At 37.1% G+C, this 23,338-nt stretch overlaps 1 protein-coding gene across 1 annotated transcript in view; it reads right to left on the bottom strand.

Moving 5' to 3' along the window:
- Nucleotides 1-23,338, bottom strand: part of ZMYM2 (zinc finger MYM-type containing 2) — a 147,231-nt gene that overhangs the window by 49,972 nt on the left and 73,921 nt on the right. Inside the window, exons 13-16 of the mRNA XM_090273724.1 lie at nt 20,173-20,345; nt 9,016-9,181; nt 8,328-8,362; nt 2,767-2,871 (exon numbers count right to left, since the gene is read on the bottom strand). Coding sequence (XP_090129850.1) covers nt 2,767-2,871; nt 8,328-8,362; nt 9,016-9,181; nt 20,173-20,345 — 479 coding nt within the window. The remainder of the gene's footprint in view (nt 1-2,766; nt 2,872-8,327; nt 8,363-9,015; nt 9,182-20,172; nt 20,346-23,338) is intronic.

Raw genomic sequence — 23,338 nt, 5'->3', positions numbered from 1 at the left:
CTGGATCATTGTGAAGTCCAGTAAAGGCACAAGTCCCAAGAGAGTGCTTTCTGCATGTCCCGACTTTCAAAAATTCAAAAGTCCAGGCTTTGGAGTCCACTGAAGTCAGTATGATTAAGGCAGCAGCAGGCCAACTTTCTTTCTAGCCCGGGTCTCATGGCCAGACCATTCCTATGAACTGCATAGCTGCTCCTTTCCCTTTCAAAAACCCATGGTTCTACCCCTACAAATGGCTGCTACCTTATTTTTAAATCCCTGACTGTGGCCTGTGATGCAGTGGGCAGGGTAACCAGTTTTGGCTATTCACAGAACTTTGTGCAGGCCCCATATGCTCTTTCCTTACCATTCTATGGTGAAAGCCCCTCCCATCTCCTTGGGGCCTGGGAAGGACCAAAGCCACTTGCATAAGACTAAGACAATAGCTACCTGCCTTAGATATGCAAAAGCCTCTCAGGAAAAATGACTGTGCTCCACTGAGTTCCATCCCCCATTCCCCAAACCATGGGCTCTGGGGAATTTTGGGGACCCTGCTCTGCAACAATATCACCAGCTATTTTATCATAATTGAATATGAAAATGAAACAATCGAAATAAACTTCAATATACTTTATTTATACATAATGTGTTGAAATGAACCTTTGTACATATCTTCTATATAACTTTTAATAACTTTTTTTGGTATGATTACTGGTCCGTAAACCAGTAATTTCTCCAATGTGATTTTTTTTTTTGTTTATCCTATCAATATCAGTAAACTGAGAAACTTCTTCATGTTACTAATGTTAACTTCTGTCCATGGTGGAGTTTTAGCAGATGTTTTATAGCTTTTCCATTTGGCAGTGGTACAAATTGGTTTCAGAAGCAATTAAATCAAAAAATTATCAAAAAGTAAATCCTTCACTGATACTCCGAGAATCACTAAGTTCAACAGTTACACCAGAAATATTTGTATAATCTCCAAAGTTGGTGTAATGTCATTTTCTGTCCACTCTTCTTCAAAATCACTTTCACTATCAGATTCTATAACATTTCTTTTTTGTCATTTTGGTGGTCTAATATCAGATTCATAACCATATCCCAACAGACTTTCATCATCCACATCACTGCTATACACTTCAAAGTCCTCAGACAATCAGAAACAGTCTCTGCATATAATTAAGTGAAAAATTATTCCCCATCACAATGCACCATATTTGAAAATTCTGCAATACTAAAACTGTGATAAAACCCACAATATCTAGAAAAATAATTTTTTATAATAAAGACAATGGAACATGATTAAGAAAACTTTTACAAAATTCTATATTGCTCTCAGTTTTAAGGATTGTATAAACTAATGCAAGTGCAAACATGAATTAACTCATTATTAGTCAACAATGTTTGGGCTTGAAAACACGTGTTTTTCGTGACCGGTCAACGTGTTGAGAATAGTGTAAGAAATGGAGAAACTAAAGAACTTATATGCATGACCCATGGACATGAACTAAGGAGGCGGGGATTACTGGAGGGAATTGGGGTAGTGGAAGAACGGTAACAAAGGGGAGAAAATTGGGACAATTGTAATATCTTAATAAAATATACATTTAAAAAAATATTATGTTTACCACAGTCTTAATCTAATAGAATCATATAGGATAGAACAAATCTGTCCTGATACTAGCAAAGCAATAGTAACTGGTCCTTCTACAGATCTGTGTCACCTTCAAAGGATATCATCAGCGTATCTTTTTAATATACAATTCTCACTTTTAAGTACAAAAGCAAGGTTATGAACCTGAACTTTTAAAATAATTTGACTCTTTTACATTTATTTGAAGGTAAAAATAGTTCTTGTAGTTAGTATGGCTAAGCGATAGTCTGGATAAACAGCTTATATATGGTACTGACTTTGAAAAAATAAGAAAAATGATGAAAAAAATTACCAAACTTTAAGTTTGTGAATTTCCCATGTCCCAGCAATTGTAATTTTAGAAACTTACAGATACAGTTTCTCAAATGTTTTCACTAAGTTCACAGAAGCATTATTTGCAATTGGGAAAAAACACACTAACACAAAATCTAACAAGCCAAAGCTCTGTGCAAAAGAGACTAAAGATAAGGTGCTCTCCTTACCACCTACTGACATAGGGAAAGCATACAGAATACTAACACACTCAGTTCCCATTACTTGGCTAGTTCTGTTCTACAGTCACCATGAGCACTGAACCATTGCTGTAAAAGAAAACACAGCCCTGACTGGTGTGGCTCAGTTGGCTGGAGCGTCACATAGTGTACCAAAAGGTCGCAGGTTCAATTCCCAGTCAGAGCTCATACTAGGCTGCAGGTTTGAGCCCCAGTTGGGGTGCATGTAGGAAGCAAACAATTGATGTTTATCTTTCACATTGGTGTCTCTCTCTGCCCCACCTCTCCCTTCCCTCCCACCTTCCCTCTAAAGTCGATAAAAATATTAAAGGAAATACAGGGATGGGTTCCTGCCAGCTTCTGGTCACATTTTCATTACTGGATCAATACATAACCACATTTCTGTTCAAAAACTTTAATATATATTTCTTACAAATAATGATATGCAGCATTTCTTTATAACACTGTCATTGCAGTATTGCTGTGTAGTGTGCTCCACTCATACCTGTATCCACACAGTACACACACACTGCACAGTACTCGTACTCAGTACTCTGAACACATACGTACACTGTCAGTGATGCAAATCAGGTCCTGAAAACAGACTCAGCATTTAAACTTTTATAACAACATCAGTGCCTTAACTGTTGGCAGAGCTGCCTGATGTACGCCAGACAGTGCACTATGGGGTGAGACCTCTTGACCTTGGCATACCTCATGGACACCAAGGAAGAAGTAATGGAGCTTATTCTGCAGACAAGGAAGGCATCAATGAGGGTGGCATGGTGACATCTTACAGTCCTACCTCAAAAGTTGGGCTCTTGCAACTTACCGAGTGTCAGCAATTTTTCCTCCCAAAATGACTTCAAAATTTAAATAAGCCTGGTCTGCTCAGCTTTTCAACTCACATCAAGCTTTTAAGCATCTTGATGTAAGGTGCAAACACAATGGTGCTTCAACTAAAGGCTTGGCTCAGGCACAGGGCCACATGCTTCCATGTCATTGACAACCTTTCCCAAGGCAGAATTCCATTCCAATATTTTGGCAGCTGTTAGAGAAACAATTCCTGGGCGTCTTAAACTGACTTTCATCACTGAGTTTGATGCCTTGTTTTCCCATCTTGTCCAGGTCTTCATTAGTAGGCTCTACTGCCTTCTCTGCCAAACCTTCCGTCATGTCTTCTTTCATGTCCCCAAAACCTTCTCCACTTATTCATGTATGATAGGTATGTTTTTAACACTATTCCTTTTATTTTCTGTAATACCTTCAAATACTCTGAATTTTCTTACACAGAGTCTGGTCAAACATTTCCTAGCAGTCATTCATTAAGTCTGCTGATGCTGTCCTGGGCTGTGTCAACATGATCAGTAACGTCACATACAATGACTGAGTTCCAGAAGACCATCATGGCGTTTTCCTTGTTGGTGTTCAGAACCTTGCAAGCTCTTATGGAGTGGGCCTCAAAGGCTTTCAACATGCCCTGATCAAGGGGTTGGATAACATGCCCTGATCAAGGGGTTGGATAGGACATAGTGTTTGGAGGCACAAAAAGAATTACAGTGAGATGGACTTTTTTGAGTTCTTTATGGCAACAGATAAAATAATAAAACCTTGAAAGCAAGGTTTTTATTTTGGATGTAGCATTCAACTTCTAGGATAAAGCAGTTGTTAGAACCAATCCCAGACACCCAGACAATATTTCATGCTTTTTTGTCCCACCTCCAGTGAGCTGCAGACAATTCAGCTCTTCCACTATAAGTGCTCATGCATTGTGTGTGGGCTTTATACACCATGAAGGATTTGTGCTTAAAATTACCTTTGGCATTGGGACACAACAGCACAGTTGTGCAGTCTCAGAATGATTTAAAGTCAGGGGCTTTGGAGACCACTTCTATTATATAGGTTCATCTGCCAAAGACCTTGTAAAAACAACCAAGTCTTATCAATGGTGAAACTCTTCACATAACCCTTTTCCTGCCTAACACATAGCAGGTCTTCTCCCACCGCACCCTTATCTGCAGAAACAAACTCGCCTGACAGTTTAACAGTTTTCATACCATGTCGCCTTAAAACGTGTAAGTCAGACAGTACTAGGCAGGACAAAGTTAAACTTCTTCCAGCCCTGGGTAATATGTAAGCTCAAGTCTCACAATAGTGCTATTCACTATGCTTTTGAAATCAGGTGTAAACTCATGAACCCACAGATCAATACTCCACCTCTTCCACAGCTTCATCACACATATAGACTTGACTTTAGCACTTGGAGATGCATCCTTCACAGACTGGTGAATGTCTTGTTCCCTTCTCTGGCAGTACCATATTACTGATGCATGAACACTGAACTCACAGCCAACTGAATGGAGGTCAACCAACAACACATTATCTCCTCCATAAGGCACATGTACCTTTGGGTACATAGGACCAATATACAGCACTTTAGCACTAGGCTTAGAGGACCTATGAAACAGCAAAATCACCAAAAAAATGCATAAAAATATGAAAAATGTGCACTAATCAGACTGTGAAAAGGAGACACTTGTGTACTGTGGCATGAATGAGACAAAAAGCTAAAGCCTTGCTTTGTTCGACCTGGCTGGGGGTGTGCCTCACATAATTCATATTTTTCATTGCTCTGTACATGTTTGCAATTGACCTCAAAAGTGCCACGGGTACTGATGTAGGGTTACAAATAAATTTTAGAGAGTAGGCAAATTCACAAATAGGAACTATGAGAATCAACTGCACTTAAATAAAGCACTTTATGTTTAAAATGTTTACTTGTGCATATTTAAGAATCTGGAAGGGTATAAGTCAAAAACTGTTCATGATGGATATCTCACAAGTTACAAATTATGCGTATGGCCAAAGGGACTGCTACCAGTATGAGCTTATTCTAAATTCAGCAGGACTTCAAACCACATAATTAATCAGCTATAAGACAAAAAATTGTGAACAAGGAACTAGAGAACTTGGTTAAATAACACTACTGCTGTGTAGCATCAGGCAAGTAACTCAGTCTCTTATTCCTCAACTTCCTCAATTGTAAACAGAGAAGAATAACATAGAAAACAGCTATTGAACACCTACTACATCCCAAGCACTGGGGAACCTTGTTATGAACTGCAAATACTCAAGAATCCCCACTTAAGAACGAGGGATATAAAATCAAAGATGTCCTAGATTACTGCTATCATTCTGCAACTGTTACATCATGATGACAAAACTATGCCACCTGGTGAAAGCCTACACTTGGTAATGCTGCTTACTCTTCTGCTAGTCAATAAGCAGATATATATCCATTTATAATAAATACTGAGGAACCATTATGAAAATTTAATAATATGGGGGAGGGGAGTCTAAGGAGAGTAAGTGGTAATGGAAAAAATATATAATAAAGATTAAATCAAAAACAGGAAAATTTAATAATAAAATCTACCATCTGTTGCGTATTTGCTATATGCTAGGTACAATGTGCTATAGACAATGTCTGTGTTCCCCTAAAATTCAAGTTAAAATCTAATCCCCAAGGTAATGATATTTGAAAACGTGGCCTTTAGATGGTGATTTGGTCAATAAAAGCAAAGCCCCCATGAACAGAATTAATGCTCTTATGAAAACGATTAGAAGAAAAGCCCTTGTTCTTAACTACTAAGATCCCTGCCTTTGTGAGGTGTCCACTACTTATTATGTGATAACCCCCAAGGCAGATAATATTTTCATCCCCATTTTACAAATAATAAAATTCATACAAAGAACAGTGAAGTGGCCTGCCTAAAACTATATAACTAAGCTCTCATCTTTTGAAGTTTATAGGTGGAGAAGTGAAAGATTCCAAAAGCTTTTAAGGAGGAAAAGATGGGCAAGGTGGAAAAGGTGGCCTCTGCCAAGAGCGCTTTTGGCTTCCTCCACAGCATCTCTGGCATCACCCAGCACAAGCTGTGTTGGCTGCTCCAGGACAAAGAATGGACTGACAAAGTGTACCTGACCACTAATATCTCCCACCTGCAGGTAGCTCACAGGTACATCACTAATGAGCTAAAGGCATTGGAGGTCCCTTTTCTCAATCATGGCTCTGGCCTCTATGTCTGGATCAACTTAAAAGAGTACCTGAAACCATGCACATTTGAGGAAGAGCCGCTCCTTTATCGCCGCTTCCTGGACGACAAGCTGATATTGACCCCTGGCAAGTCCTACATGTATAAGGAGCCTGGTTGGTTCTGCCTCACCTTCTCGGATTAGCCCCTCCACCTAAAAGTCACTATGCATTGGTTCTCTCAGGCACTGGCAGAGCAGAAGCAGTACTGGGTAGAGAAGCAACTGCGGGATGCACTGAGGGAAGAACTGGAGTACCTCAAGCAGCTGCAGCAAATCACATTTTTGACCTCCTGCTGTGACAGAGCAAACAGTGGACTTTTCCAGAATTAGGATCATCACGCTCCTTACACCGAGCATCTTTCATTTGAGGACTTGCCTCTTTTTACTCTTTGCTAGCCATAGTGTGGGGGCAAAATGTTTTTATGGGGGTGGAACTGGAATGCTTAGAGAAACAAAGGGAGCTCTCTACATCCCTATTTTGATGGGTCTATTTTTGTATTTGATACCTAATAAATTCCATATTCTCTTTAAAAAAATGATCCTCTGTCTGTCACATAACGGGGTTCACGTGCTGGTAGAAGAGGTTTCCTGAAGCCTTAGTCAAAAGCTCACATATGTGAAACAAGGTTGGGAAGTTGCCTGAGGGCTGTATGAAAATAACAGAAAAGGGAGTGATCATCTTTATGTTTCTCGGCATAAAACAAAGTGCCTGTTATTAAAATCAGATGATTCATGCCCTGGCTGGTATGGCTCAGTGGATTGAGGGCTGGCCTGTGAACTGAAAGGTTGTCGGTAGATTCCCAGTCAGGGCACATGCCTGGGTAGCAGACCAGGTCCCCAATTGGGGATGTGGGAGAGGGAACCAATCCATGTTTGTCTCACACATTAGTGTTTCTCTCCCTCTCTTTCTCCTCTATTCCTGTCTCTAAAAATAAATAAAACATTTAAAAATAAATAAAATACGATGATTCAGTTGAATGCTTTTATGTATTTCTGAATTATCTGACAAAAATACATTCTCAAAGGAAAAAGCACTCTTATTTTCTAGAATTCTGTCAACTATTAACATCAATGAACAGAATACTTTAAAGACATCCATGTTTTTATATCAGTATCAGTAAATGTGGTTACATATTAAAATCACTTGAACAATTTTTCAAAACTACAGAATCTCTCAGTTGGGGCCCAAACATTAGAAGGTTTTGAAAACTCCCCAGATGACTCGAATGTATACCTAGATTTAGTCTTCTTACCAGGAAAAGAACTAGCTCAGACACTTATTGTGATACCAACAACTGACTCGTGTAGAGCTTCCCTTGGCTAAAGATGCCTGCAATTCTAGTATTTCAACTCCAGTGATTATTGCTAGACTCAGCACTCAAGAGGGCCGACTCTTTGCTCCTCAGTACAGCAAAGTTGCTGCTTCTCAATTCATGGCATAGAAAGGGCCACTGTCAACCTACAGAGATCTTAGAATGCTAACATAAAAGAAAACGTATTAGGGGAAAAAATCCTGAAGGACCCATTTTGGGAGTATTTCTCAAATTTAAAACCTCACAAGTCCTAGCCTCAACATGAATCTTAAGACTCTTATTTCAGAAATAAATGAACAAAGCCATTAATAATCTGGCCCACCCCATCCTTTCACCTTCTTGTCCCAGTATTCCACCACAGATCCCTTTAAGCTTGGCCATAAATGAACAGTTTTGACAAATACTTATGCCCTTTGCACATTATCATTCCTCCTCCTTTTCATCCCAGGCTACCTTCCACCCAACTGTTTAGAAGCTTTCTCGCAGCTGCCAGGAACAGACACATAGGTAATCACTGCAAACATCTTTTGCTACTGTCTTAAAGATGCAACTATTATGGTGCTTGAACTCAAATACACAGGGTAGGGAGAAGCCATAATTATTCACATTTATACTTCTTAGCATGTATGAAAGTACCTGTTTTACTGTCAGGTAATTCAGGTGAATACTTATAAACTGTCTCAACAGAGGAAAGTAAAAAAATTTTTACTTACAATCAGACTAAATTGAACTAATTATTTTTTTATATCCGCACGTTATAGAAATAAAAGTTTAAAACTTAACTTAAGCAATACCTACCGTCATTTTGGTTCGGGATGTCTGGTAACCCTGATCTAAAAATTAAAAACATAAGTAAATTTAAAATGAGACAAATATCACTTTCTTGAGAATTTCCTAGATCTGTATTTGTCATTAAATTTTAATGTTTAAAAATAATTACTAAAGAAAATATTTCAACCCATTTTAAGTAAAGAATATCAAATTTTAGACCTGAAACACAGAGCTAAATAAGTGGAGTTAACTCTTTTCACATTTTGTTCCCTCAAAAAAAAACTAGAATTTTTGGGGAAATAATACCTTCTAGAGTTAACTCTTAAGGGAATTACAGTTCCTACAGGGCTTTTGTTGCACCTCTTAATTACCCCCAGGCACATACGATTTGCTAAAAATGTTTTTCATTTAAAATTATAGGTGACACATAATAGGTAGTTGAATATTTTAGGATTTTTGTTATAATTCTAGTTAACTTCTCTCCAATTCCTAATACTCTATTCCTTCAACTAACATTAAATTTTTACGAGAATAAAACATAAAGCAATACATCTATAGAAACATCATACAAGGCACTTTTACCCAGAGGAACTATGGAAGTTGCTGTTAAGCTATCTCCAAAGCCAACTATTCATTATCATACTTTGAATTCATATCTAAGAAACTAAAGACTACTGTACCAGTTTTTCAAATTGGTCCCTAAGTAACGACATACCGTAATTCAAGTTTTCAGGTCCTTTCTGAGTCGTCATGTTGGGCTCATTCTGCTGACAGTAGAAGCGCAATAAGCAATGCTGGTCACAGAAATGCTTCATTTCCCCACGCCACTGAACGCGCTCTTTAAGAGTTCCTTGAGATTTACAACAGTCACACCGTGCAGCCTTAATAAAAAAAATGGAAGGTATCAGAGATTCGAATTGCAAGCCTTAAAAAATCAGAAATGGATGTTAAAGGTTTCTAAAATTTTATTAATGATTATTGTCAAATGTGATAATACAATGTCAGATAAAGAAAACATAAAATTATAATATAAATCAGAAATATACAGTAAAATCAATAAATGTGAAAAAAATGTAGCCATTTTCTACTTGTCAAAATCCCTTTCTATACTTACCAAAAATTAAAGATCACCATTACAAAAATATGATAACCAAAAAATGTTAACACTGGTAAACCAAATTGGTACGATATATTTTATTATTTAAAAAAATTTTTTTGAGAGTCATAATGATATACTGGTAGAACTCTCCAACAATCATATTACACCAAAATCTCTGATTAATAAAGAGATTTCCCAGGTTCAGCTCATAAAAAATCAATTTAAAAAAGTTGTACAAGGCCAGAAAAATTTTGAAGCAAGCCAAATTTAAAGAGCTTCAATATAATGATGTAATTTTAATAACAAGAACTTAAAGTTCATGTTTGAAAACAAACGTTTAATTTTAAAGTTATATTTTAAGACAACTAATTTGACCTACAGCTAAGAAAACAAACACCTATAACTAGTCTACAATTTAACATGAAAATAAAACTAACTATAATCTATACATAAAAAGTTATACTTTATGATGGTGAATCAATAATCTAGAGACAGTTTTATTTTTTTAAGTATATTTTATTAATGATGCTATTACAGTTGTCCTGATTTATTTTCCCCTTTGCCCCCTTCTATCCAGTACCTTCCTGACCACCAGATATCCCCACCCCTTAGTACATGTCCATGGGTCATGCATGTAAGTTCTTTGGCTCTTCCATTTCCATTATTATTATCACCCTGTAAATTTTGTACCTACCAGTTATGCCTCTTGATCCCTGTACCATTTCCCCATTTCTCCCCTTCCCCCTCCAAGCTCATAACCCTCCATATGATCTCCATATCCATGCTTCTGCTGCTGTTCTAGTTGTTTGCTTAGTTTTTCTTTTTTAGATTCATCTGTTGACAGCTGGAATTTTGTTGCCATTTTACTGTCCATAGTTTTGATATTCTTTTTCTTATATATGTCCCTTTAACATTTCATCTAATAAGGACTTGGTGATTGTGAACTCCTTTAGCTTTACCTTTTCTGGGAAGCACTTTATCTGCCCTTCCATTCTAAATGAAAGCTTTCCCAAATAGAGTAATCTAGTTTGGAGGTCCTTGCTTTTCATCATTTTGAATACTTCTTGCCAGCCCCTTTCTTGCCTGCAAAGTTTATTTTGAGAAATCAGCTGAAAAGTCTTATGGAAACTCCTTTGTAGGTAGCTCTCTTCTTTTCTCTTGCTGCTTTTAAGAATCTCACTTCATCTTTAGCCTTTAGCATTTTAATTATGGTATGTCTTGGTGTGGTCCTCTTTGGGTCTAGCTTATTTGCGACGCTCTGTGAGTACTGGACTTGTATGTCTATTTCCTTCACCAAATTAGGAAAGTTTTCCTTCATTATTTTTTCACATAAGTTTTCAATTACTTGCTCTTCCTCTTCTCCTTCTGGCACCCCTATGATTGGATGTTGGTGTGTTTAAAGTTGTCCCAGAGGTTCCTAAGCCTCTCTTATTTTGTTCAATTCTTGTTTCTTCATTCTTGCTGGTTTAACTGCTTATTTCTTCCTAATGTTCGAATACATTGATTTGAACCCCAACTTACTTCCCTTCGCTATTAGTTGCATGTGGATTTTTCTTCATTTCACTTGGTGTAGCCTTCACTTCTTCCCTTATGTCTTTGCTATACTCAATGATTTCTCTGAGCATCCTTATCACCAATGTTCTGAACACTGCCTCTGTGAGGTTGGCTTTCTCCTCCATCCTTAGTTCTCCCACTGGAGCCTTGACCTGCTCCCTCTTCTGTGACATACTTCTCTCTCTTCAACTTTACAGCCTTCTATGTTTGCCTCTGTGTCTCACACAGAGCTGTCACACCTGTTAAGTTGTAAGGGGTGGAGCCTTAGATATCTACCAGTGCTCGGCAACCCATTTCACCCACTTGTGGCACTGAATGTGTGGGAGGGGTCAAAGAGGAAACAATGCAGGTTGCACGGCACTCGTTCCTTTTCCAGTCAGTTCACACACTTCCTGTAAGCGACTGGTGCCTCTCTAGCTGTTTCCCTGGTGATGGTTCCCAGAGTGGATGGGTTTGCATACATTCTAGGACCGTGGGGGCACTCTAAAGGGACTCTCATGAGAGACAGTCAGTTTCTTACACCACCTCAACCTGCACTGGTTTTCACAACCAGAAGCTATGAGGCTTTATTTTCCTGGTTCTGAAACCATGAGCTGCAGGATCTGGCCTATGGCTGGGACCACTCTCCAGATGTCCCTCCCAGCTTTTATAATGTGTCTCTGCTCATTTAGCTTGCTGGCCACATATGCTGTCCTACTACCACCCTGCCTCCACCATACCATGTCCTCTCCACCCCAGCTCTGTGTGTCCACCCTTCCTACTCTTCTGGATGAGTATTACTTATTTAAATCTTTGTTTGTTGGGGGAGGTGGGTGAAGAAGAGAAGAACAAAGGGAGAAAAATGGGACAACTGTAATAGAAAAACAATAAAAAATAAATCTAAAAAAATCTTCAATTGTTGGACTTCCATACAGTTCTTTTTCTGGAAGTTCTGGTTGCTTTTTTGTTTTGTTCCAAGGTAATTCTAATCCTTATGGTTGTAAGAGAAGGTGAAGGGTGTCTACCTAGAACTCCACTTTGGCCAGAAACCAGATTTTTTTTTTTTTTTTTTAGAGATCTTATTTTTCCTAGGTTTTGCCCATTTTCACTTTTTCTTAAATCTTGATCAATGAGTAAACCAAATATAAAAACGATTAATTTCAAAGTTATTTCCATAATTAATAAATTTCCTAATACATGATATACTTAAAAATAGAAATAAACTGCTATAATTTTTTTAATTAGCCTCTGGTTTAAACTATTATACTTAGACATTTTGATTAAAAAATAAGTATTTTGTATATCATAATATTCATAGCTGTAGCTTATTCTCATTACTCTAAATTATCTAGAAGTTTATACTGTGGGTTTTGAAATTTCTCACTTTATGTCTCAACAGTTCTATGAATAAATACTCTATCAAAATTCCTAGTCAGGGATATAATAAATGACTGTGTTGATAAACAGGTCTTATATAACACACATACCCCAAAGTTAGAACACAGGTTCTTTTTTTCTCTCCAGGTCAGTATTTCTCCTGCTGAATAAATGTTAAATGAAGATTTGTAGTATAAATTATGTCTATTCAGTAATGCCAATATCACATCTGTTCTCCAAAAATGTGAGAGCTCAAATTTAACAATGCTGGTAATATTATGTGATAATATCAGTAACTTAAGCACTTTATATTAACCAGGTCACATTCTCAGTTAAAAAACAAATCAAAAACTCTCTATGTAAAATTCTCACCAGCCAAAGATTGTTCTTTAAAATAACCATTCAGGTATTCCAGATTTCTTTTTCCCACCCTTTTTTATACTTTATATTCAAAAGATAAGACAAAGTATGGAACTGAAAGCTTAACATTCTATTCTGAATCTAAACAATGTAAGAACATGGTAAAAGTAAAGATGTAGCAGACTATCTCATTCATTGAGAACTTGAAAATAGGCCAGCATGTTACATACTCTCTATAATCCTTACAATAGTACTAAAAGCAAAGGTCCATGTCACAGAAATAATTTGTCTAAGTCCAAATATTAAAAATGTAGGACTTCCAGTGAAGATGGCGGCGTAGACAGACACACTGCGTCTCCCTTCACAACTAAGAAGAAATACAGCTACCTCAAAACTAGAAATAATGAGAAGTTCCAGAAAATCAAACTGCATAGGAGTCCAACAAACAAAGATATAAAGAAGAAATACTCATCCAGACAGGTAGGAGGAGTGGAGGCAGGGAGGAGAGGACTCGGTGTGGTGGCAGCAGCAGTGGCAGGTCAGAAGAAAGCGCAGACACACGTTTTAAAAAGTAAGGAGGCACACCTGGGGAGCGCTCCCACCTCCTCACACGACCAAGCAGCTCACAGTCCCAGCACCGGGGAAAATAAAGCCTCATTGCTTCTGACTATGCAAACTAGTGGGGGTTGGGGTGGAGGCAGAAACTGCTAGTCTCTCAGCAGAGTCCGCTTGTTTAAAGGGCCCCCATGGTCCTAAAACATCCACAGATCCATCCACTCAGGGAACAACATCCAGGACAACAGCTAGAGAGGTGCCAATCCCATACGGGGAAGTGGGAGAAGTGTCTGGAAAAGGGGTGACTGCTGGGCAAGCGGCACTGTTCCCTCTCAGACCCCTCCCCCACAGACAGATCTCCCGTACTGACGAATCCCTAAGGCTCCACCCCTTACAACGTAACAGGAGCAACAGCTATACCTAAGACACAGAGGCGAACAAACACAGGAGCCTGTCAAGATAAGGAGACAGAGAAGTATGGCCCAAAAGAGGGAACAGATCAAGGATCCAGTGGGAGAACTAACTGATGAGGATATAGTCAACCTAACAGATGAGGAGATAGCCAGCCTAAAAGATGCAGAATTCCAAACACTGCTGATAAAGATGCTCACATGCTTGACAGATATGCTTGAGTACAGCAAATGTATGAGAAGAAGTGAAGGATATGCTCAGTGAGACAAAGAAAAATCCACACAAAACCAATGGTGAAGTGAAAAAAACTGGGGTTCAAATCAATAATTTGGAACGTAAGGAAGAAAAAACAGTCAACCAGAACAGAATAAGAAAACAAAAATTGGAAAATATTAGGAGAGGCTTGGAAACCTCTGGGATTTTAAAAGTGCCAACATCTGAATCATAGGGGTGCCAGAAGGAGAAGAGGAAGAGCAAGTAATTGAAAACTTATGTGAAAAAATAATGAAGGAAAACTTTCCTAATTTGGTGAAGGAAATAGACATACAAGTCCAGTACTCACAGAGCGTCGCAAACAAGCTAGACCCAAAGAGGACCACACCAAGACATACCATAATTAAAATGCTAAAGGCTAAAGATGAAGTGAGAATCTTAAAAGCAGCAATAGAAAAGCAGAGAGTGCCTACAAAGGGGTGCCTATAACACTATCAGCTGATTTCTCAATAGAAACTTTGCAGGCAAGAAGGGACTGGCAAGAAGTATTCAATGTGATGAAAAGCAAAGGCCTACAACCAAGATTACTTTATCCAGCAAAGCAATCATTGAGAATGGAAGGGCAGATGATGTGCTATGCAGAAAAGGTAAAGCTAAAAGAGTTCATCACCAATTCATTATTACATGAAATGTTGAAGGGACTTAAGAAAAAGAAGAGCAAAATTATGAACACTAATATGACAACAAACTCACAACTATCAACAACTTAATCTAAAAAATAAAAACAAAAGGCAACTAAGCAAACCAGAATAGGAACAAAATCAGTTGGGAGGGGGAAGGCGAATAAATGGGGAAATGGTGCAGGGATTAAGAAGCATAATCTGTTGGTACAAAACAGACAGGGCGAAGTTAAGAATAATATAGGAAAGGGTGAAGCCAAAGAACTTATATGCAAGACCCAAGGACATGAACTAAGAGGGGTGGGATTGCAGGAGAGAAGGGAGATAGTGGACAGAGGGGAACAAAGGGGGAAAAAATTGGAACTACTGTAAAAACATAATCAATAAAATATACTTAAAGAAAAAAAATGCAGACAGGATTAAAAACAGACAATTCACCAAGTTATAAAGACACTGGACAGACAAAATGAGTTAATAAGAATAACCAGAGAATCAAAATACTAATAAATAAAATGCTGCAAGAAGGTTCTCAATGTAACATCTAAAACCCAAATCAATTTGTATAAAACTTATTCAAATCATTCCAAGGAATTCTCTTATTCCTAGTATACAGTAGTATTTCCATTTACATAATAATTGAGAAGACTAGGGGTATAAAACCAAGAACATTGCACCCAAAGGATCTGAACAATGAAATCACTTTAGTATTTTGTTAATTACAAACATTTAGGTTTTATAGTAACAATACTTGAAGCTCCTCTCTTCTAGAAGGTTCAAAACAAATTTAGATGATTTCTTTCTATCCAAGGAAAAAAGAAGCAAGATGAATGCCAATTTGGAAATGAAAACAAAATAGGTATATATTTTTTTCAGTACAAAATAATAACAACAGAGCTCAATACTAATTCCGAATTTAATGCCATAATAAAAAATATAAAGGTTCTGAACCTCCTTTGTTTGGTTTTTTTTTCTTTTACAGTCACTCGCACAAACTCTAGGTAAAGCCTTTGGTATTGAGCTAAAACTAGGTTATCTAATTTGAAAACATCATTAATGACCATTCCTCACCAACACCAACATCACTCTGTCTCAACCACAACAGAACTCTTAGGAAAGCTAAACATTTCTATAGCACAAAAACTAGTGTGACTTAAGTCTCTATTTAAAAAGCACTTTTTAAAAGTATTGTATCTACTTAGTAATTTTCCTGTCACTGCGAAAATTCAGGGACTACATATTTGGGTGGGGAGGGGTAGTCAGTGATCAAACAATCTTAATAGGCAGATACTAACTAAATTCAAAAACCTTCATTCAACATCTCAGCTACTACAGGAATCTCTTTTTAGAAAACTGACAAAACATTCAGCTTATACTATACTAATGTAAATACTTTACATTAATTGGACAGTTTCAACTCCTCGTTTTTGGCTGATACTGACACACAAACACAACCACTGTTCCCCATTACACCAATTAGACCTAAATTTGTAGTACGTTGGGGGAGGAAATCATGAACATAAATGAAATATAGGATTCTATAATCATTTTTTAAAGAAATTCTTTATGATTCCCCAATTTATCTTTCTGAACACAAAAGTGATTCATTGTTTTAAAATGCAGTGATAAAAGAATAGGTAATTGATTACTATGCAAAGCATTAAGTGATAGGAATTACAAAAGGAAAGAGGAAGCCCTGGCTAATGTGGCTCAGATAGTTGGAACATTATCCTGTAAACTGAAAGGTCGCAAGTTCCATTTGCAAGTTTAATCCCTGGTCAGGGCACATGCCTAGATTGAGGGTTGGGTCCCCAGTAGTGGTGCCTACAAGACACAACCGATCAATGTTTCTCTCCCTCCCTTCCCCCAACTCTAAAATCAATGAGCATATCTTTGAATGAGGATTTAAAACAAAAAACAAAAAAACAGGTAGACATGCTGCATCTACCTTCACAACTAAGAAGGAATACAACTACCTCAAAACTAGAAAAAACCATAAGTTCCAGAAAAATTGAGCTACGTGGAAGTCCAACAAACAAAGATATAAAAAAATACTTATCCAGACAGGTAGAAAGGGCAGAGCCAGGGCAGAGAGGAGGCGGTGTGGCAGCAGCAGCAGTGGCAGGCTGCCAGAAAGCGCAGTAACACATTAAAAAAAGTAGGGAGAGACACCTGGGGAGCGCTCCCTGCACCAAACCAGAATGCACAGCTCACAGTTCCAGAAGCAGGGAAAATAAACCCTCATTGCTTCCGATTGTGAAAACCAGTAGGGGCTGGGGTGGAGGAAGAAATGGCCTATCTCTCAGCACACTGCACTTATTTAGAAGGCCCCCACTAAAATGTCTGCAGACCCACCCACTCTGGGAACCATGACCAGGGCAGCAGCTAGAGACCACCAGTCCCATACAGGAAGTAGGAGAAGTGCCAGGAAAAGGAATGACTGCTTAGCAAGCAGCACTGTTTCCTCTCAGACACCTCTGCCCCCACATACAGCGCCACAAGGTAGTAAAACGAGTCGCTCTGTACTGATAAATACCTAATGCTCTGCCCCTTAAAACGTGGCAGGTGCGGCAGCTCTACCTAACATACAGAGGCAAACATTGGAGCCTGTCAATTTGAGGAAACATAGAAGTATGGTCCAGAAGAGGGAACAGATCAAGATTGCAGTGGGAGAACTAAGCAACAAGGAGATAGCCAACCTAATAAACCCAGAGTTCAAAATAGTAGTGGTAAAGATGCTCACATACTTGACAGATATGCTTGAGTACAGCAAACGGATAAGAGAAGAAGAGAAGGCTAAGTTAAGTGAAACAAAGAAAAATCCACACTAAACCGATGGTGAAGGGAAGAAAACCAGGGTTCAAATCAATGATGAAGGGAAGAAAACCAGGGTTCAAATCAATGATTTGGAACATAAGAAAGAAAAAAACAGTCAACCAGTACAGAATGAGGAAACAAGAATTCAAAAAAATGAGGAGAGGCTTAGGAATCTCTGGGACAACTTTAAACATACCAACATCTGAATCATAGGGGTGCCAGAAGGAGAAGTAAAAGAGCAAGAAATTGAAAGCTTATGTGAAAAAAATAACAAAGGTAAACTTCCCTAATTTGGTAACGGAAATACATAAACAAGTCCAGGAAGCTCAGAGTCCAAAAGAGGACCACACCAAGACGCATCATAATTAAAATGCCAAAAGCTAAAGATGAAGACAGAATCTTAAAAGCAGCAAGAGGAAATAAGAGAATTACCTACAAAGGGTTGCCTATAAGACTATCAGCTGGCTTCTCAAAAGAAACTTTGCAGGCAAGAAAGGACTGGCAAGAAGTATTCAAAGTGATGAAAAGCAAGGACCTACTACCAAGATTACTATATCCAGCAAAGTTATCATTTTAGAATGAAAGGGCAGATAAAGTGCTTCCCAGACAAGGTAAAGCTACAGGAATTCATCATCACCAAGCCATTATTATATGAAATGTTAAAGGGACTTATTTAAGAAAAAGAAGATCGAAACTATGAACATTAAAATGACAACTCACAGCTATCAACAACAGATTTAAAAAAATAAAAACAAAAACAAATAAAGCGAACAACCAGAACTGGAACAGAATCATAAATAGCTGGGATGGGGAAGGGGGAGAAAGTGGAAAATGGTTCAGGGAATTAGAAGCATAATTGGTAGGCATAAAAAAGACAGGGGAAAGTTAAGAATAATATAGAAAACGGTTAAGCCAGAAAGCTTATATGCATGAGTCACGGACATGAACTAACGGGGGTGGAATTGCTGGAGGGAAGAGGGGTACTGGGAACAGAGTAGCAAAGGGAAAAGAAATTGGGACAACTGTAACAGCATAATTAACAAAATATACTTTAAAGAAAAAGGAAGGAAGGATGAAAAAATGGAAGAATTCATTCAAGGAAAGCCTAATAGGGAAATACATTCAGTTTGTTGTAAAGAAAAATCAAAATCCTCCAAGAAAGATTATTTTACAAAATAAAAGTTTTGATTCAGAATTATAAAATTGCCCTGGCATTTATGGACCACCAGATTTTGGTTTTAGCACAAACCAAAAGGTTGCTGGTTCTATTCCCAGTCAGGTCACATGCCCAGGTTGTCAGCCAGGTCTCCACTTGGGGGTGTGCAAGAGGCGACCAATCAATGTTTCTTGCACATTGCTCTTTCTCTCCCTTTTCTTCTCCCTCCCTTCTCCCTCTCTAAAAAATAAATAAAATCTTTAAAATAAAATAGAAATCAATAAATATATCCTTGGGTGAGGATTTTTAATGCTTTTTTTAAGAATCAGATAATTAAGCAGAACTTTTTAAAATATAATAATGACAGAAAATCATTATCACATGGCAATAATTCTGCCTCAAACTATACAATAAATGATGAAGAGATAATAAGTATAAAGTGGAATTTCCACATCTGTAGCCACTAAATACCTTTACTGTTTGAGATTATCCAAAACAAATTTTCAAAATTAAAATCTCCTAATTAGTGGAGAAGCTATCTTTGTGTGTGCTAAACTAAAATTAGCACTTAAAATTGTGCCATTAAAATAACATTTTCTGAGTGATCTCTCAAAATTGCTACTGTCTACAACAGAACAGGACATGGATTTAGACTAAAAGAAATGCATGTTAGAGGGTTTCATCATGCCAGTCTAAAATTTGAACCTTTATTCACAAGCAACAGTAATGCACCAAAACTATTAAATTCAACAATCTCTGACATCTTGGAAAGTATCTTCTTTTTATTTAAAAAATGTTACTTAATATTTTGAGCTTTCTTTAGATATTCAAGAACTTCATAAAAAATTCCTACAAGTCTTAGTGTCATTTTAACACTTGTCACTTTTATTAAGTGAACTAGATAATAGTCTACATACTTTAACCATTTTACTGTGTTTCTCTAACAGCATTTTGCAATATTGAAGTTAGGATGACATATGTCGCCACATGCTTTACAACTACATCCATAATAAAGCTTTTACATAGAGATAGTTTTCCATGTTAAGGACAAGTAACAAATAACTTTTTCTTGGGTAATACTTGACTAACGAAAGCCCCAATTCACAGTCATTTTCTTATCCAGAAAGAAATCGATGCAATGCACCAAAAGGGATTATGTTAATTTTTTCAGATACAGATTTTAATAAAATAAACACATGCAACCACATTCACAGTTTCAAATTAAATGTTTTCAGGTCTCTAATGATCCATGTAGTGTCCTTTTAATTTGAAACTGTCCAAATACCCAAATTAAAAAGGCAAAAAAGACACACCTTAAGTATCCAAAACAATTACCTGCTAATGTTCAACACTGATTATTAAGTAGTTATAAAAATTATATCTATTGTATTTAGTAAAATAAAGCACAACGAATTTTAGAGAAATAACCCACTTTGTTAAGCTACATTGCTGAAAATATAGATATAGCCTCCGTTGGTTTTCAGTAAAATGTCATTTAAAGTTACAAAAAAACAAACAAAAATTTTAATAAATTGTATAATTTGGGCTAAGCCTAGTGTGTGCACATTTTAAAATAAATAAGCTACCACTTTTGACATGGTAATAACTACAATGTTTTTTTAAAGACTGGTTAAATAAAGTAGTGATTATAATAAAGACTTTTGAGTTACTTGCCTTGTAGTACCAATCCTGAAATTTTTTACAGCAGTCTTCACTACAGAAATCTCTCACGACACCATCCAATTCTTTAGTCGCTCCCTTCTTACACAGTTGAGAACAATAGTTGCAAGTAACACATCTCAATCCTAAACGTCTTGCAAAATCTTGTTTGTACAATAGTTTGCAGCCTGAAAAATAAAAGGTTTCAATATTAAAACAAAAAACACTTTAAAAGCTACTTCTGTGGGTAAGAAAGAATTTATGGCAAATAGATAATTAGCTTAAGAAATTGTCTATAAGTTTACATACAAAGTCCTCTTTCTCTCCTGATCAAAACTGTGAAATCTCTTGTGATCAACACCAACCTGTAAAAATTCGAACAGACATGGAATATTATATTGGATACCATGTGGGCTCAAATAATTAATGTTCTAAGACATTCAAATCTAGTAATGTCTCAGCACTGTTTTATTGGCTCTATTTAAATATAATCTAGCTTAGGTAGTGTAAACACACCATAAACTGGCATTTTATTAAATGAAATGGTGTACATTTTTGAGTGAAGAATGAGAATTATGACATTAACATTTTCACACAAAAAGCAAACTTACACATATAACTCAGCTAAGTAGGCATTTTAGACAAATTTTCTAGTCTTTTTGCCTCTGCTATCCTACATGGACATTCAGGAAAGTATAACTGGTTTATTCACGTGTAGATGGAAAACATCTCGTTATTTTGTTCCTTCAGGAAAATATTCCTTTTATCTACTATGTAAATGCATTATTTTAATTTTTTTACATACCAATCTTCTTTATTCCCTATAATATCTCTATGAGGATTAAATAATCTTTCATACATGCTATACCACATAAAATGACCTTCCGCTCCTTATCTATCAAAATCCTACCATCCTTTAACAAGAAGTTCAATTTACACCTCCTCCACAAACTCTGCCCCTCATCAACCTACCTTTAAATGATCTTTACCACCCATGAACTCAAATTGCAATTGTTTTCTATATAATGTATTTTGGCAATTAATTTATGACATCATTTCTGTTACTCTGAACTATATTTACAAACATTTCTAAGATTTCACTTTTATTAACTTTAATTTTCTAACTAGATTTTGATGGTAGTACAGTATTCCCTCACTTATCACGGGTATTACGTTCTAGACCCCCCACTCCGTGAAGTAGGAACCTTACATTTATTCTACATTCTTAAACCTACGTAACTTTAACAACATACATACACAGTATCGCAAAATGCCGCGATATAGCAAAAAATCCGCAATAAATAATTAAATATAATATTTTTAAAAATCCCGGGATACAGTGAAGCTGCAATAAGTGAATCGCGATATAGAGAGGGACTACTGTACCGGGTAGTATATGTTTTATTATTTTTAACAGGTTCCAGCAGATAACTAGATACAATTAGAGAAAGCACAGACCATATTATTAAACAGAAAAAAGACACAGATACTTTTTTAAAGCTTTTATTGAGCATCTAAAGTGATAAGTCCCTCAGAATGAAAATTATGATCTTAAAATAAGCAACAATTATCTGTTTGTTGGTATTTGTCTGTTCATTATAGTAAAATCCACATAATGCAAATTGCACAAGATCACTGATCTGTACATTAGCCACAAAACCAATACATTTCAGATTAAGGAATCACTAAGAATATCAGTGCACAAAAATTCAGGTGTAAAAAAGAAAGTTAAATTCAGAATCAATCTTTTCAATGAAACACTATGTCACTTTTCATTACAGTACAGCTATGATCTTAACAGTAAACACAATATCCTTTCATTCCAGGTAAAATGTACCAATTAAACCTAGAAAACTGGAATGCTTTGTTTTATAAGCAGTACCCTCTTACATAAACAAATTTCTATGTAAAATATACTCACATAATGTTGAAAGAACTGATAATCTTTTGGTATTGCTGTCATTCTTTTGGTATTGCTGCCATTCCCTGCTGGTGGCATTGAGAATTTTCCAACATTTTTCCCCCCACCAGTACAGAGGTCTTTCATTTTTTCACACTTATCATGCCATGAATTCATAGGGAATGGGTTCCAGCAGCTCAGGCCCCTTTCCATTGGTTCTCACAAAGTATGCTTCTCTGGGTGGAGCAAGCTGGCACTTCAGTTGAACCCAGGTACCTTGCTCTTTGACTTCCTTGTTTTTCTGATCATTTTCCTTCACACATTTTAGGAAGCTATCTTGGCTTTTAAGAGTGCTTAATATACCCAATATGTACACTGATTCTCTTGGCAAGGATCTTGCCCTTAGCTTGTCTGCTTACAATAATGTCCACTGTATGCTGAGTGACACTGCAGACTCTTCCAGTTTTGCCATGGTAACATTTGTGGGGCATCCCTTTTTGAACAGTATCCATTCCCTTGAGGTCTACAACATAGTGCCCATTCCCTTGAGGTCTACAACATCACCTTTCTTGTATATTGGCATGTATGTGGCCAAAGGGACAACTCCATGTTTTCTAAAAGGCCTAAAGAATACAGATTGGCTGGCTCCCTTCTCATCTTTCCCGTTTGTTAGTCATTTTGGCAAATTACTGGAAGATGGCAGTTTTGGCCAATAAAAAATGCTCCAACCTTTTCCTTGCCCCTAACTAGCAATAGAAATCCATAGAAAAAGTAGATTCAAGAAAAATACTAACTGGAAAATAATAGATGAAGATAGCAGGTAGGAAAGCTAGGAGTTCAGTGTTTGGGGCCAAAGAAAGAATAGAAAGTGAAAGCCAACTTCAAGAAATAATGTAACATTTGGGGAAAAGTAATAATCACAAGAGCCCAAAACCCATATTGACAAGCCTGGTTCCTATTTCTGGACAATTAGAATGAGGACTGGAGTCAAATTCTATTAATCTGCTGCTGGGCCTCAGAGCAGCAGTGTGAGAGGAAAGAGAATTCCAGAATGCACTCTACAAAAGTCAGTGTTTCCCTAGCATCTCAAATTGAAAACCTAAATATTTCCCCATTATAGGAATGCCACAGGTAATTTTCTTTCTGGTATATTGAAAACCCCTGAAGGCTAGGCAGTTTGCCGAACAGAAAAATGGATCTACTAAAAAAATATTGTAGTCCACTTGGAAAGTCAACTGTGAGGTCACAATTCACATGTTTCGAAATGACATGATATGATAG

The sequence above is a fragment of the Furipterus horrens genome, unplaced genomic scaffold (assembly GCF_987537825.1).
Source record: "Furipterus horrens unplaced genomic scaffold, mFurHor1.1.pri manual_scaffold_4, whole genome shotgun sequence".
Taxonomy (NCBI): Eukaryota; Metazoa; Chordata; class Mammalia; order Chiroptera; family Furipteridae; genus Furipterus; species Furipterus horrens.
The sequence above is the reverse complement of the archived record's forward strand: the minus strand, read 5'-3'. Positions and strand labels throughout refer to the sequence as shown.